This window comes from Callithrix jacchus, chromosome 5 (genome assembly GCF_049354715.1).
Source record: "Callithrix jacchus isolate 240 chromosome 5, calJac240_pri, whole genome shotgun sequence".
In the NCBI taxonomy this organism is placed as follows: domain Eukaryota; kingdom Metazoa; phylum Chordata; class Mammalia; order Primates; family Cebidae; genus Callithrix; species Callithrix jacchus.
In genome coordinates this window covers 59,671,087-59,684,099 of record NC_133506.1, presented here as the reverse complement: position 1 = coordinate 59,684,099, position 13,013 = coordinate 59,671,087, and the positions used below count along the sequence as shown (strand labels likewise).

Here is a 13,013-nt window from a genome sequence, read left to right as displayed (position 1 = left end):
CTCCAACCCCATGAGGACCAGCTCAGACACGCAGCATCAGGGCCAGCCAGGCTGACAGAGGTGAGTGTGGCAAGTCCTAAGGTAGTACATTCCAGGCCTTGGGCACGGAGCCCAAGGCAGAACATGCCCAGCTGCGGCCTCAGGGAGAGGGCCCGGCTCCTGGTTGCCCCGAGGGCTTCCTGTGAAGCTTTCTGCTGAACTCCTCCGCTCTCTCCCTGCTCTGCTCTGTCCTGCTTGGTGAGCTTGGCCAGGGCATTTCTTTGTTCTTAATCACTTTTAGAAGATTGCAGTAAAGCCCAGCACAGAGCAAAGGTGTTGGGAAGCCTCTGACTCCCCTGGCTCCTGTCGCAGGCTGCCTGGCTCAGGGTGGTCAGGACATGTTGGGGGAAGGCTGAGCAGACCTGGCCGCCATGGGTTGGGACCAGGGCCTGTTCCTCCCCAGGCCACAGAGGGTCCCTAGGAGTTGTGTCAGCCAAAGCAGAGACTTACGTGAGCAGCTCCTTCTTTATGTCCTTGGAGAGAAACTTCAGCTTAAAGTTGGTCAGGGTGACTTCCCCCGGATACTTCCGCTCCTCAAAATTCTCTTCTGACACTTCCTGGTCATCTGCTTCAGAAGAAGCAAAAGAATGGGCTGCTGGCTCTGACTGCAAAAAACCAGCAGGGAGATGTTTTAACCAGCTGGCGGGGAGGCCTGGGCGCCCAACCCGGTGGGCGAGGGAGAGGGACCCTTCAGGGCAGTGTCCACAGAAGCATTTCCCGGAGTCTCCTGTCTTCTGGATAAGGGAAGAAGGCATAACTCCCCCCAGCAAATGACAACCCTGAGGGGCTGGACTCCTCCCCACTTCAGCCAGAGCTCCTGAGCCACCCTAGAAACGAGGAGGCCTGGTGCTGCCCAGTGTGGCAGGCTCCTGACACCTTCCTTGGCCTCAGGTATGTGGGTCCCGCCACCATGTCACTCCACAGTGTAAACATCAGTATACAGTTCCCTTCAGAGCAAGCGAAGGCACTCAATAGACACCAGGCACTAAATAAGTGTTCCTGAAATGTCCTGAAGATGAGATGGAACAATGAGGGTAATAACACACAAATTACGAGGCTGGGTGCTGGGGCTCACGCCTGTAATCACAGCACTTTGGGAGGTCAGGGTGGGCGGATCACAAGGTCAGGAGTTTAACACCAGCCTGTCCAACATGGTGAAACCCCATCTCTACTAAAAATATAAAAATTAGCTGGGCGTGGTGGGGTGTGCCTGTAATCCCAGCTACTTGGGAGGCTGAAGCAGGAGAAACGCTTGAACCCGGGAGGCGGAGGTTGCGTTGAGCAGGGATCGTGCCACTGTACTCCAGCCTGGGCAATAAGAGCAAAACTCCGTCTCAAAAAAAAAAAAAAAATACAAATTACGATCACTACAGTGATCTTGACACCACCTGGCCTTGACCACAGTGGGTACTTGATAAAAGCTTCAAACGGAATGCTGGGTATGGACACTCAGGGCTCTGGACACAGGTAAGCAGGACACAATCCCTCCCACAGAGGGGCCTGGGGCCCATGAAGTGGCAGAAGGCCAACATTCTGCAGGATGCTGTAACCAGTGCTCAAATTCCAGTCCTGACAAGTACTCACATGTGTCCCAGGCAAGTGGCTCAGGCTCTTGGGGCCCAGATGCCACACTTTCAAACTTGAGATAACAGCAGCCCTTCATGGGTTTTTGGGGGGTCCAATGAGGAAATTCCCATGAAGCACACAGCCCAGCATAATAACAGTATTTGGATAATTGGGAGCGGACCTTGTTGTGGGCTCCCAGGCTGCTCCTCTATAAAATTGGGTAATTGTGAGGCCCACCTGAGGGTGGGATGAGGGCCAGTGAGGAATTCTGGCTCCCACTGAGGCCGGATTATGGAGGGGGCCTGACCCAGCCCCCACCCTTCATAGGGCCCTAGCCCCAGCTCCCTCATTCCTCCTTGGGGGTCTGGCCCTGCTCCTTCCACAGGGACCCCTTCCACCTTCTGAGGGGCTTGCAAGGAGGGGAAGGAGAGAGAAAGGGGCCTGCTAGTCTCACAGATGCAGCTGGTACCCGCCTAGACCCTGGGCTGCCCTCAGAGCTGGACTTTGCCCTTCAAGACACACGTCTCCTGGAAGAAGCCCAGAATTCCCTTGGCTCTGAGGGCTTTTCTTTCATGTTCTAAGGAACAACTAAAAAGGGAAGGACCCCCTGCTTCCCAGACCACAGTTCTGACACCTACGCCAGGTTGGTCCAGTGTCAGAGACCTGTCACTGCCCACCATGGAAGATTCTAAGCCCAGGACCCCTGAGCCAGGAGTTCTCTCATGGGCTCAGCCCAAGGAGCCAAGTGGCTGGGCCCTTAACTGGACAGCAGGTCAGCTCTGCAGGGTGCCAGGAGGCTCGAAACCCAAGCTTTTCCCCAATCAGCTCCTGGGATCTGAAGGATACCCTTCTCCTCCCCATGCTTCCAGAATGCCCACGTTGGTACTGGCCACCATGCTCCACAGGGGGTGAGAAGACCACCTCCTTCTCTACAGACAAGGCGACAGCATGGCCCTGCTGCGAAGATGCCACCCAGAGGATGGGCCCCTGAGTCCCAGCTGCTCAGAAGATGAAGGGCTCTTCATAGAAAGTGATGGCTCCCCCAGAGGCTCTGCAGGAAGCCTGAGAGGAGGAGCTGCCTTGAGAAGCCAATGGTACAATAGCCTCAGGCAGGGCAAGCTGGCTGCAGCCGCCTGACTGCTCGCCCGGGCGCCCTGCACCCACCTCCTCAGGCTCCTCCTCTCTCAGGCGGCTGGGCTTGGTGTAGTCCAGGGGCCGGTCCCACTCGTCCTGGCGGGAGGCCTGGCTGGACTGGGGAGAGGTCATGGAGCTGTTGGGGGCGCTGGTGCTGCTCTGGCGCTGAGAGGGGTCGGGAGACTTGACGCCAGGGCTGCTGCTGCAGCTGCTGCTGCTGGGGAAAGCGTTTTCTCGTCTGCGGTGTTTGTGCATACTCAAGTCCAGGGTTCCATTTTCATCTACCTCAATATCCACAGACTGTAATTGCAAAGGTGAAATCTGTTAGATTCCAGCCCCGTTCCGTGCGTGCTTTCCATACATTTTAATCAAATACACAGAGTCCAGAACACTGATTCCCATATAAGGAAACAGAACAAGAATAGACAGGCAGTGAGAGAAAAAAATCCAACTGCCATTTCTTTATTTGCCATGAAGGAAGCCCTACAATTCCTCTTGCCTCCCAACAGCACAAAAACCAATCCCCTGAGACATGTCATAAACCAGGGGAAAACTGGGTCCTCTGATCAAGGAGATGGTGTCAGCAACCAGAAGACTCTGCGGGAAACATACATCAACAGGGCACGTGTACCACCCTGGACTCAGAAGGAAACGCACAGGAATGTGTGTACACCACCCTCAGGCCCAGAGTGAGATGCATGGAAGTACAGGGCGGGCTCAACCTCACGCTCAGAGGGAAGCACGTGGGAGCGTGTGCCCACAGCCCCTGGTCTCCCTTCACTCAGCGCAAGGGTTCTCTTGGTGCACCCCTCCAACAACCTCTGCAGTCCTTGGGTCGTGGCAAGGAGGGAGAAAAGAAAGAATGAGAATTGACAACTAGACACTAGCCATTCCTAGGGACATTTTGTGCAGGTGCGGATAGGCCTGACTGCAATTCCACCAACTCACCTTTCCAAAGAAAGGCTCTGTACGGATGCACTAACCTTGCTAGGCAGGTCCTGTGGCTTCATGCTGAGGTTCTCAGGCCTCTCCCAGCAGCGCGTGGAGAGGTTCAGGATGGCGGTGGCGGCCATGTGTGCGGCTTCGGCATCGTGCGAATAGTCAAAGCCTGCAGAAGAGGATGAAGTGCTCCTCACATAACTACTGGAGGGGCTGTGCCTGGGGGAAGAGGCCTTTAGGAAAGGTTTAGCTGCAAAAAGGGAACAACACCAGGCTGATACACAACTTGAAAAGAGGCAGCAATGCAGACAAGTCAGTGGGGAGGGAGACTTTGGGAGGGATGGGAGGGCCCAGGGCACAGCTGTCGAAGTTAGCCAGGGGCTTGGCCACCCATGCCACTCCCAGGCCCTCACATACCTCACTCCCACCCACCCTCCTTCAGAAGACAATCTCATTTCTGGCTCAATGAAAATGTGGGCAGAAAGATTAAAAGTCTCCAAGACATGCCAGCAGCCCTGATATTTCAAACAAAAATAACTTGTCTATCAGAAACTAAAGCATTCTGTGGATAAGATAAGTGTTCTGCCACATCCCCCAAATGGGCATTTTGTCACATCATCTCAAAAGGGTGTACTCATATTTAGGCTGACTTGGTGTCCCCAGTAACCGTCACTGATTGCTCAAATGAACATGACAAATGAAGGCATGGAATGTCATCTTTTCTAGTAATTGTACCGTAGCCACAAAATCATTCTCAAACACGATGTTCTCAGTAATCATGATGTCACCAGTATATCCAGAAAGGTCTAGATATATGGAAAACTAGTGGTGCGGTCCCCTCTCCACTGGCACCATTGCATTCCTGCACCCAAGCAGGCATGTGTGTGCCCAGAGGCAGGAACCATCCTAACGAGCAGCAGGTTCTGTCAAAGCTAGGAAGAGAGGCTCACACCCCACTGGCAGCTGCATCAATCAGTACTTTTATTATTCTCATGTAGGAAACTCGTCACTGTCAGGTTTGGGGCTGACCATCTGCCACAAGATGCCACTCCCAATCTCATGTGTACAGGCCACGCTTTTCCATTTCACCAGCATTTCTAGGGCTAATGGGCTTATTCCACAAATTAGGGCCGTAAGTGACAAGAAAAGACTGAAAGGATTGTTCTCAACGATTTGTAGAAATGATTCTGTTCAGTACAATTACCCAGAAAATGTGTTACTAATGTCACAAACAACACATTGTATCCAGTAAGTTGCCCCACCAGGAAAGCAATGGCTTCCTGCCAGGATACTGGCCCCGCCCAGAGGCAGTGTGGGAAATGGACACCAGCTGCATTGGGATTAAACAGGTTGCATGAGGACAGTGGGGAGAGGGGGATCTCCCAGGGTGAACCATGTTGGTGAAGTTGCTCTGGTCTTTGGACATACAGGCCCATAACAGATCTGGATTTTGTTTCACAAATAATTAGGAGACACATAAATGTTAACGGTGAACATGAAGGTGGCAGCATGATTGAGATGCAGGCCCCAAAAAAAGCTACCACAGTGCCCACTGAGACAGCTAACACCTCCAGCCTGCATCGTGGTCCCCCCATGAGAGTAGAGATTCCCTCCCTACTAGCTCCTTGAGAGCGTCCCTCCTCCACTGCCCCCTGAATCCTGCCCCTCCCAGGAGCAACGCAGAAGAGAAACAAGAACAATTCTCCCCAACTTACATTGGAAGGCTTTAGGTGAGGTTTCGCTGGTCTGAATCTTTGGGGCAAGCATGCGTTTGCCAAAAACCTGAGCATCGAAACTTGCGTAGTCAAAGGTGACCTTGGAGAACTTCTCCAGCTCCTTAGCCAAGTTGGCCCTGGGCGTGGTGGGGGCCACGTTGGGCCGGTAGCTCCCATATGGAGGGACCTCGAGCTGTTTCACGAAGCACATGGGCCTGGAGTGCAGTACAGGGATGCACAGCCAGTGAGATGGGAGCTGGGGTTCCCATGCCACCCTCCCCAACTCCAATTCACAGCCGAGGCAGGGGCTTCACAGCATCTAGTGAGGAAGGAGACTCGGGGAGGCACTCGCCTGCACTGTCTGCCACTGAAGCTGGGCAGAGTTCCACCTCCCAGGGTCAAGGGCTCTCAGAGCAGTCCTGTGAAGAATTGCCTACAGTGCGGAAGCAATAGGACTCTCGGCCTGTTCTGCTGATGGCATCAGCTAGAGGTGGGAGGACCTCAGATTTTCCCCAGAACTTAGGAGAGCAGGTTTCAAACAGCTCAGCTACAGCTGGAGTGAGGACTGGGCGGGAGCCATACATGGCGAAGCCCAGGCCAGCAGCGAGCCCCTTCAAGGCAGAGTAACCTAGAACTCCCCAGTGAGGAGGAAGTCGAGGAATCTGAGGAGACAACCACGAGACTGAGGAGCCATGTCAGGTACATTTCTGAGGAGTGGGCTTAGGGCCAGGCCTGACCCTTCTTCACTCAGCCAGGGACTCAGCCCTCAGCTGTCCTCTTCTTAAAGCCATGTTGACGTGGACCCTCAAGGAACTGCTGGGCGGGTTAATGACAGCCATGAAAAGGCTACTACGAGCACTCAGTTCACGGCCACTAACGCTCTTGGAAGACTTCAGGATTTTACAAGCACAAAAGATGGCATGAAGAAACTGGCCCAGAAGGCAAGGAGGCGGGAAGACTGGTGGTAGATGCTGGGGACCACAAAGGCACAGAGGGGCTTCTGAACCTGGCAACTCAGAGGAGAGGTGGTCCCGGCAAGCAGCCATGGCTTTCTTGGTTCCTGTCTGGACCAAGCAATGACTTCCATCTGGAAAGTGTGCAATCAGTGAAATTAAGAAGGAGCTAACAGTGGCAGCGTCCAAGGTTCTGGGTTCTATGAGAACTTAAGTGTGGACTAAGAACACAGCCCAGCACAGAGGAACTCCAGACCAGCCCTGCAACCATGACCAGCTGTGATGGGCCTGGGAAAACCGAACCCTACCAGGAATGGGTGTGTTCTCCTTCTCTAGGAAGGGTGGGAGCCCCGGGATGGACCCTGGCCCTGGTGGCAGAGAGAAAAATTGCTAAGAGTGAGGCCAGGAGGGAAAAAACTAACTTTAAACTTAACACTGGGTCAGGTGCGGTGGCTTATGTCTATGATCCAAGCACTTTGTGAGGCCAAGACAGGTCTCTTGAAGCCAGGAGTAAGAGACCAGCTCGGGCAACACAGTGAGACCCTCTCTACAAAAAATCCTAACATAATAGCCAGGCATGGTGGCACATCTGTACTCCCTGCTACCCAGGAGTCTGAGGTCACAGGATGACTTGAGACCAGGAGTTTGAGGTTACGTTGAGTTATGATTGTGGGCACCACTGACTCTAGCCTGGGCAACAGAGTAAGACTCTACCACTAAAAATAATAATAATAAACTTAACGCTGGGACCACTTTCGATGGCTTCCTTGTCCAAGGCTTCTGTCAGAATCTGCAGACTGATTGTCTGCAATGCCAACGAAGCTTTGCAAAGCCTGTCCTCACACCCGAAGTTCAACAACCAGAAATGTGGGCTAGGTAGAATCAACAGAGCCTAATGGGAGGCCTACTCCACCCTAGCCACAGTCTCTAGCATTCAGTGAGTATTCACCACAGGCTGAGGGCAGCAGGGTGTCACTTGAGCCTCATGAGAGCGACTTAGTTTGTTGTCCAACTTTTATAAGTGAACAAACTGAGGTCCTAGTCTCAGGAAGTGCAGTCTCCAAGGTTGGAGCCTGTTTGACACCCCTTCCTGGCCTCACCTGGCCTCACACGGGGACCAAATCTGTGGTTTGACATTTTATCGGTGATTTTGATCAAAAAGGGTAAGGATCGAATTAGCAACTGACAAGAAGCTGGAGGGAATGGCAGACAAGATAGAAAAAGCAGCTTCGAACCATAGTGAGAGCCAGCTGGCGGAAAGCAGCCTGCTGGGACCTGCAGGGCTAAAGGTGCCCCATGGGTGGGATGGCAAGTATGCCCATACAGCAGGAAGGCAGTCTCTGTCCTCCACCCAGAGATCCCACGTGTGGGAATTGCACCTTCAGAGGAACCCTCTGGAGCAGGCCAGGGAAGGGCCTGGGTATGACACAGCCAGGGCCAGTAGCCAAGGTCATCTGGCTACGGCTTTGCCAATTACGTGCCAGGGAGGGACCGGGTCAGGTGGGCCCTAAAAGGAGGCGGACGGGTGGAAGGGGCTACGCAGTCATTCACACTCACCCCAGCCAGGGTCTCCCACACTCTCATTTGGTGAAACAGACATGGAACAGGGGTCTGAGAACTGGGGAGGAGGAGCTGTGTATGAGTTCTAGGTCCTCAGGGAAGTGGGGAGCAATGTCTGCTGGGTGAGGACAGCAGGTCGAAGGAGCAGGTGGAAGTGTCCTCTTTGACACTGAGTACCTCAGGTCCAAGGACTCAGAGGGGACACTTTGAAGCAGGCAGGCTGGGCAGACTGGCCTTGGGCAAGTCTCTGAACCTCTGGCACTTATTCTTAGAGCCACATGGAAGGAGGGGACACTAATCAGACACATTCTGAATGGTCCTTAGTGATGAGAGCCAAATATACACATGCACACACACACACACAGACTTGCACTCACATGCTCCCACATGCTCACACACACTCCCACACACTCACACATGCTCACACCTACTGCTATCTCAGAACCTCCAGGGCCACACTCTGGGGAGCAAGGCCTGCACCCGCCCCTCTTCCTTGACTTGGGGTCTATCTCTGGGGTCGGGGAGGGAGAGGCAGGACAACCAGGGATTAGTGGCTCATGGTGCTTCTTGGACAGCCATGGTCCTTGGCTGGTGCAGTCTGCTCTCTCCAGACAGGACCAGCATCTCCACAAATGAATCCCCAAGTAGCCTTAAGTGAGCACCTCAGACGACTCTGAGGAGGCAGAGCACCACGTCCAAGGTAGAGGCAGCTGTGCAGGAGTTTGTGCTTTGGCTGAGGCACTGGTGAACATGGCAGACATGAGACTCTGTCCTGTGTGCCCCCAAAACGGCCCCACAGTTCTCTTCCTGGGGGGCCTGGGGCATGTACACACTCACATGCACATACATCCTGGGGGAGACTGAGGAGCCCCCTGCAGGCATCTGGGAGGCAGCTCTTCAGTTCTGTGGCTCATCTCACTCACCTGAGGATGCGATCAGAATTGGAGCTATTCTTGGAAGGATCTGCTGTCTGCGGCTGCTGCTTCTCATGGGATTTGGCTAATTTTTCAGCGGCAGCAATGGGACACCCAGACAAACTAGAGGAAGAAAAAGGAGGGGTATCTGAGCCTTGCCCTCCACACCTGTCCTGTCCTGGGTGTCTCTGTGTGTATTGGTGTCTCACAGCAAGGTTATTCAGATGTGAGAACTCCAGGTGTGCAAGAAGCCCAGAGCTGGGAATAATTCTGTCTTTCTGCAGGACAGGGCTTTTCTCTCTGGCTCTGCCCTTGAGCCCTCAAAGTACAAGCTGCCCAGTCAGTTTCTGTTTTAGAACATTCTACGCCAATGACCACAAAGATGAAATATATCCTAAAGGCCTTGAAAGCTCTGGGCAAAGATGCCTCCTCTGCATGGGTCTGGGTGACAGGCTTGCCCCTCACCCACTTCCTCTCCCTCCCCAGCTTCCGGGGCAGGATTCTGCAACCATCTCTGGCTCTTGTTCCATTAGCTGCCCCAGGGCAGCCCAGGGCCTCACTTGGACCACAACGTGGGCACTGACCCTGGAAGACTCACGCCCAGGAAAGTACTCGGTCTAAGACATGGAGGCAGCAGCTTCATCTGTCAGAATTAAGCAACTGTGAGCTCCAGTGCCAGGCCCCCAGCCAGCCTGGGGAGGTGACGTAATGGGGAATTGGCCTCTTTTCAAACGAAGTGACCTCAAAAGCTCTGGCAGTCCTTTCAGCTGAGCATATGCCTGCTGGGGCAAAGGCACATCCCACTAAGACCATGGCCACCCATGGCACTCTGGGTAAGGCTGGGGGAGTAGTCCCCCCTCACCACAGAAGACCAGCCAACATCTATATCTCGAGGGTGGTCTGGAAGCTTCAGGTCCACCTGGGCCTCAGAATTCCCACAAAGCAGCCCAGAGCACAGCCCTGGCCTGCCGAGGTTACTGCTTGTGTCTGTCCTTTCCACTCGTGAGCAACAGCCAGTGGACAGAGGTTTTCTGAATGTGGCCAGGATACAAACCATTCACCAGGCTCTCCACGTGGTCACTGCACCTCTCTTCACGGAGGGTGCATGCTCACTCCTAGGCAGGCCGCCCCCTGCTCTCCTGGGACCCCAGCTCACAGGGGTGTGGGCAGCAGCACCCCTGGGTGACTGTGCCTCCAGCTGCTGCTCTGCCACGGCAAGGCCCCTCACATCCCAGGTGTGCCCCAACCTTATACCCACTCCTCAGGGCAGCAGCACAGAGGGAGCTACCTGGCAGGCCAGATCCCAATCCCATGTCATGGCTCAATGCCCAGGCAGAGACACACAGGCCCAACCCAGGTGCCCTATCACACATGGGCCCCCACCAAGGCCCCACATGGCCCACCGTGGCCCAGCTCAGTCCAAGTACCTTCTGTGCGTGTTGCGGTTGCTGTTCACGTGACCTTGGCCCGTGCAGCCAGGAGTAGGGCACTTCAGCACGTTCTCATGCATGGCTAAGACTGAAAGAGAACCGGGGGTGGAGGGAGCCAAAGTTGTCAGAGAATCTGGGGAGCACCAGCTGTGTGTGGGGGGACCTTGAGCCGAGAAGGATGCAGGAGCCCTGTCCAAAGGCTGCTGCTTGGTAGGCAGTTGGGGAACACAGCAACTTAGGGCAGCAACACAGGGCAGCTCCAGCCCCCAAGAGCCTGCAGACATGCACACCCCCACCAGGTCAGGTTATGCCCCCCACCACTATGTTCCCTCCCTCCTGTGACAGAAGCCAGATTCAGCTTTTAAACCTTTCATTAATTTAATTTTCACAATTACTGCTTCTAGCCTAAAACTAAGAACAAGTAATTGCTTCTAAGCTTTCAGAGCACAGAGGTTGCTGCAAGAACTCTACCTTCCCCACTTAGCTGGCACTAGCCTGTCCCCTCCCATCGATCTGGAACTGTGACCCAGGTTGCAGGGCCCCAGCCTCAGAGGGCTCAAGTTTGAGCTGAGGCAGTTTGTGGGCAGCAGGGGGTATGTGGGTGGAAGACATAAGGATGAGCATCTGGACAAACCAAAGGGACAGGTTATGGCCCAGGGCAGGCCACGCCTCCCACAGATACCACCCAAACACCACAGAGGCAGCCTTAGCTTCACAGTTAGGGCTAATGCTGCACAGGGCTACTCACTCTCTGGGGGGATCCTATCCTTGTGGGGACAGCCAGAAAGGCTGCGGTGGTGAGGGTACAAGCCGGTAACATGGCCAGTGCCATCACAGCCTGGCGTGGGACACTTGATCTCACGCTTCTCAGCTCTTGATGGATCTAAAACACACAAGTTGCATCAGTTAGAGCCAGGAAGCTGGGTGGTAAGCAGGGAGGGGCAGGGGTAGCTCATGAACCCTCTCTCTGCCTGTCCAGAGAGAAGGGAAGCAAGACTGCCGGTGAGCTTGAACAGGGACTGGGGCTGGGCAGTGAGGTGACCCTGAAGAGACCACCCTGACTATCCCAAATAACAGGATGTGCAGTATTCTAAGGAGAGCAACCCACAGGGCAGCTGCCAGCCTCTTTCCTCTCTCCTCTGACAGTGCAGGGGGCCTCCAGGTTCAGCCTTCTGCCTAGAGAGGTCAAGGCGTTTGACAATATTCCTGCCAGGAGATATCCTGGGATTTGCAAAAAGAGGACAAAGGGGTTCAGTAACTCACCCAAGGCTGCATGACTAATGTACGCCTGGGCAGAAACTTAAACCCAAATCTCAGTTATTGACTTCGTCTAGCCCTGCAAGCCCAGGCTGGTCACTGTAGGGACCAGCAGGAACACAGAGGACCCTCAGAGCAGAGCTGACGTCTCAGTGAAACACCTTCTAGACGCGCTGTCCCCTTTGGGAGGGTACAGAGGTCACAGAGCCAAACTCAGAGCCCCCACCCTAGAGGGGAAGGCCCCAGCAGTGGACTCCAAAGGGAAGGAGCCCTTGCTCTGCTGCCTCAAGTTCAAGGGAGCAGAAAGTCAGACTTCCACCCATGTGGACAGGCAGGGGTGTCCTGAAGGGCTTCAAATCCGTGCCCAACATCTGTCTCCTGGGTTTGCCACCTTGTCCCCAGCCTCTGTCCAGAATTCTCACTGCAGCTATGTCCTCAGTCCTCAGAGGCAGTCCCACACATTCACGTTGCACAAACACAGCCCAACTCAGCTCTGCCTGGTGTTCTCAGCCTGGCCACTTGTGTCACCGAGCCTGTGTCCCTTTGGGTCCAAGCACTGAAAATCTATTCCCGAAGGCAGAAAACTTGCTGGGTCCCCCTATGTCTGTCCCACAGGTCTGAGACCCTCAAACATCTGGGCCTAGGGCTGTCACCTGATGTCTGTGTTCCTTACATGTATCCCACAAAATTCTGCCCTGAGCTGTGGGGCCCAAGCTAGTAACCACACCGGGCCCATGCCACCTGTCCCTAAGTCTCACTTGCAGCCTGTGTCTCCTTGTGCCCATGGCCACACAAGGTCACAGCCTGACAGTGCTGACCTAAATCTGGGTCCCCAAAGAGCTGTCCCGCAGTCTGTGTTGCCCTAAAGGGTCTCCCCTCAAGGCCATCCTTGGGTCCATCTCACCCTGAAACCACGTCCCTACCTGTGACCCCTTAGTGTCTTTCCCCTGAGCTTGTCTCTTACGCATGGGGGTTCCCAGAAAATACACCCCTCACATCTCCACTGGCCCGGCTGTCATGCCCCTTGAGTTACATCTCACTCAAGTCTGTCTCTCCCATGTCCCAAGTGCACCTGCCCAGGGTTGGCCCCGAGTCTGTGTCTCCTCCATTTTTGGTTTCTGGCTCCAGCACCTGAGTCCTTTCCCAGCCCAGTTCTCTCTCCTTATCTGCTCCCGACCTGGTCTCAGCTCACCCTTCCAAGGGGAGGGGACTCTTGGAAGAGCACTGAGAACTCCCACTGCCCCTGTCCACCTGGAGAAGACATGAAGAACTGGAATCAGGGAAAAGAGACCGAGGTCAGGGCAGCTCCAGTCTCAAGAGAGCAGAGGCCAGGTGCCCACCTGCAGGAGGCCCCCTGTGCCAGGCCCAGTGGGCCAAAGCTGACCTGTCCAAGGCCTGGCCTCACTGGCATGGCTCACCAAGGGAGCAGCCCCTGGCCAGCCCTGAAGCCTGCACCCCAGACTCCTGTCCCAAGGAGGAATCTGAGGTGGGCAGTCTGCAGAGCAG

At 54.7% G+C, this 13,013-nt stretch overlaps 1 protein-coding gene across 17 annotated transcripts in view; it reads right to left on the bottom strand.

Annotated features, from left to right (window-relative positions):
* The window catches only part of MYT1 (myelin transcription factor 1), an 80,753-nt gene that overhangs the window by 27,833 nt on the left and 39,907 nt on the right, over nucleotides 1-13,013 (bottom strand). For 11 of the 17 annotated variants that reach the window (XM_035299171.3, XM_078372201.1, XM_035299175.3 and 8 more), the window contains 7 exons: nucleotides 10,999-11,133; nucleotides 10,248-10,338; nucleotides 8,830-8,943; nucleotides 5,394-5,608; nucleotides 3,723-3,928; nucleotides 2,770-3,039; nucleotides 490-644 (listed from right to left, as the gene is read on the bottom strand). In XM_035299171.3, coding sequence (XP_035155062.3) covers nucleotides 490-644; nucleotides 2,770-3,039; nucleotides 3,723-3,928; nucleotides 5,394-5,608; nucleotides 8,830-8,943; nucleotides 10,248-10,338; nucleotides 10,999-11,133 — 1,186 coding nt within the window. The remainder of the gene's footprint in view (nucleotides 1-489; nucleotides 645-2,769; nucleotides 3,040-3,722; nucleotides 3,929-5,393; nucleotides 5,609-8,829; nucleotides 8,944-10,247; nucleotides 10,339-10,998; nucleotides 11,134-13,013) is intronic. The other 6 variants (XM_078372205.1, XM_078372202.1, XM_078372204.1 and 3 more) reach the window with 1 other exon arrangement.